This window comes from Lipotes vexillifer, unplaced genomic scaffold, assembly GCF_000442215.2.
Source record: "Lipotes vexillifer unplaced genomic scaffold, Lipotes_vexillifer_v1.1 scaffold278, whole genome shotgun sequence".
NCBI classification, from domain to species: domain Eukaryota; kingdom Metazoa; phylum Chordata; class Mammalia; order Artiodactyla; family Lipotidae; genus Lipotes; species Lipotes vexillifer.
The window spans coordinates 525,262-527,740 of NW_006769677.1; the positions used below are offsets into that span (position 1 = coordinate 525,262).

Genomic DNA, 2,479 nt, shown 5'->3' on the forward strand with positions numbered 1-2,479 from the left:
TCGGCGCCTATGGTGGCCGCTATGCAACCCCGAGATGGCTGTGTAGACATTCCCAGTTTTCAGATGAGGAAACTGAGGCCCCAACCCAGTCCCAGCATCCCTGTATTCAGGTGCTCTGATTTACAAACCCGGCTTCTCCCCCTTACAGGATTTCTTTGGGGTTTCTCTGGGGCCCAGGCGGAAAGTCTGGGGACAAGGGACCAAGAAGGTTCTCGATCCTGTGACTTACGCCTGGATCGGGCGCCCTACTCCTGCGCGGGTGGGCGGGGCGCCCAGACTGTGCTGCGAGGCTGGGCCAGGCGGCGCGGAGCGCGCGGTGGCTCCAGACCAAAGTCCGAGAGGGGTCACAGCGCGTCACGGGTGGTTGCCCCGCCCTTTGACCCTCGGGATGCTGATTAACCGGGCGGCCAATAGGCGGTCGGGCAGAGGCGCGCCCCTCCGACGGCGCGGAACACACGGCTCTGGAGCGCGGCTCCTGGGGGACCATGGAGAGCCCCGTGAGAGTGAAGGCTTGGGTGCAGGAGAACCGCGCCTCCTTCCTGCCCCCGGTCTGCAACCAGCTCCTGTGAGTCCCACGCACGCCCCCACCCTCCTGCCCTCTGTCCTCACCCGCTTCTCCATCTGCACCCCTCAACCTCCAACTCGGAGTTCGTCAACCCAGAAGCTTGCAGAAAGGGGGATGCCATTCTCGTGATGTTCAGGGAAGAGTGAGGACGGGCTGTTCCGGGTTTCACCACCTTCGTCTGTTCCTCTTTCTGGTGACTGCGTGCTGCCTTGACGTCTGAGGATGGCTGGGTGACGGAGACTAAAGAGATGCCGATGCCAGACGGCGGCCCTGTCCCTCAGGGCTGAGAAACAGCGCTCCAACCCCCACTGAAATTGGGGGGTGGGGAGGATACCTCAGAATCAATTGTAGAACGGAGGCCTGTACACGCACACTCCGTTCAGGAAGCTGCAGGCAGAGGGCGAAATCAGAGGGTCAGCTCCTGCGGGAGGATCTCCACTTGGTGCTCTTCCCAGGCCCCCCTTTGCAGCTGGGCGCACACAGACCCCCACCAGGCCCTCCCTGGCCACCTCTGCCCCAGCACCCAACAGGGCTGACCGTGTCCCAGCACGGTCTTCCTCCGGCAGACCTCTGAGGCCCTCCCCTATGGACCCTTCACCTCCTTCCCCCTCATTCGCCTGGGTGGCCCTGCCTCGTGTGCTCCCCAGCTCCGGGTTCACAGTTCTGAGTTTTCTGGGTCCGCTGAACATCTCCAGCAGGGCGGCTCCTCAAACCACACAGCTCCAATCACTAACACCTTGACAAGCCCGAGACTGCCAAGTGTTTTCACATCATCTCATTTAATTCTCCAGTAGCCCCATGAGGTGGGATTTGTTTTTCATATCTTTATTGGAGCATAATCACTTTACAATGTGGTGTTAGTTTCTGGTTGTACAACCACGAGCTGGTTCAGGACCTCTCCCCTCTCATCCACTGCAGGCACCAGAAGCAGCTCAAAATCATGTTCGTTGGGGGTCCCAACACCAGGAAGGACTACCACATCGAGGAGGGTGAGGAGGTAGGCCGCAGACTGCCCCCCTCCCCCCCAACCCCGCACCGACCCAGCCCGGGGGGAGGGGACACTTCCCCTGCCAGGGCCAGGGCCTGTGGATGAGAGAGGCGGGTGGTCAGATGACTGATGGGTGAAGGGGGCACAACTGAAACCACAGGGTAAAACTGCTGCCTGGAAGTTATGGGCATCCAGTGACATCCTTGACAGCTCCCGGGAAATAGTCCAGCCTCTGCGGGTGTGAGAGGCTCCAGCTGTTGGGCATCAGCCCCCAGACACAGGGGCCGTCCATGCTCCGGGTGGGGATGCCCTGTCCCCCTCACCCCCAAACCTGAATAATGCAAGACTGGCCTCCAAAGTGAGACCCCCTCCTTATCTAGAGGGCTGGGAGGCCCCCTCCTTATCTAGAGGGCACAAGACACATCAGTTGCTAGGAGTGATTTGATGGAGGGGTGGGCAGGTGGGAGGGGGAATTTGTACTAAATACCCTTCTGTACCTTGAATTTTGAACTGTATTTCTGTGCTATCAACCCCAAAGTAAACAAACAAAAGTAAACTCAAAGAAAAAAGATGGGCCCCCTGAGAGACACAGATGGGTTCCCAGCTATCAGAATCTCTGGTGGCAAAGGTTCAGTATGGGGGGCCTGATGCTGGGGTTCAAGGTCTGGGGTTCAGCTTGGTCACCAGCCTCCACCCCCCACCACTGGTGTCTCAGCCGCAGCCGGGGACTGGAGGGAACATAGGAGAATCACTCGCTTAACAAGCATTTACCGAGCACCTAAGGGGTGGGTGAGGGCAGAGCGGGGAGGACCCCGGGCCAGCCAACCTCTCGCCTCTTCCCCGTCCTAGGCCCCGCCCCTCTCCCGCCACCCACTTCTCACAACACACCTCACTGGAGGCCATTTTCCTCTGGAAAAAATTCAGCA

General features: G+C 59.6%; 1 protein-coding gene across 1 annotated transcript in view; it reads left to right on the forward strand.

Annotated features, from left to right (window-relative positions):
* The first annotated feature begins 415 nt into the window (after positions 1-415).
* The window catches only part of HAAO (3-hydroxyanthranilate 3,4-dioxygenase), a 13,579-nt gene continuing 11,515 nt past the window's right edge, over positions 416-2,479 (forward strand). Inside the window, exons 1-2 of the mRNA XM_007445739.1 lie at positions 416-565; positions 1,484-1,562. Coding sequence (XP_007445801.1) covers positions 486-565; positions 1,484-1,562 — 159 coding nt within the window. The 5' untranslated portion in view covers positions 416-485. The remainder of the gene's footprint in view (positions 566-1,483; positions 1,563-2,479) is intronic.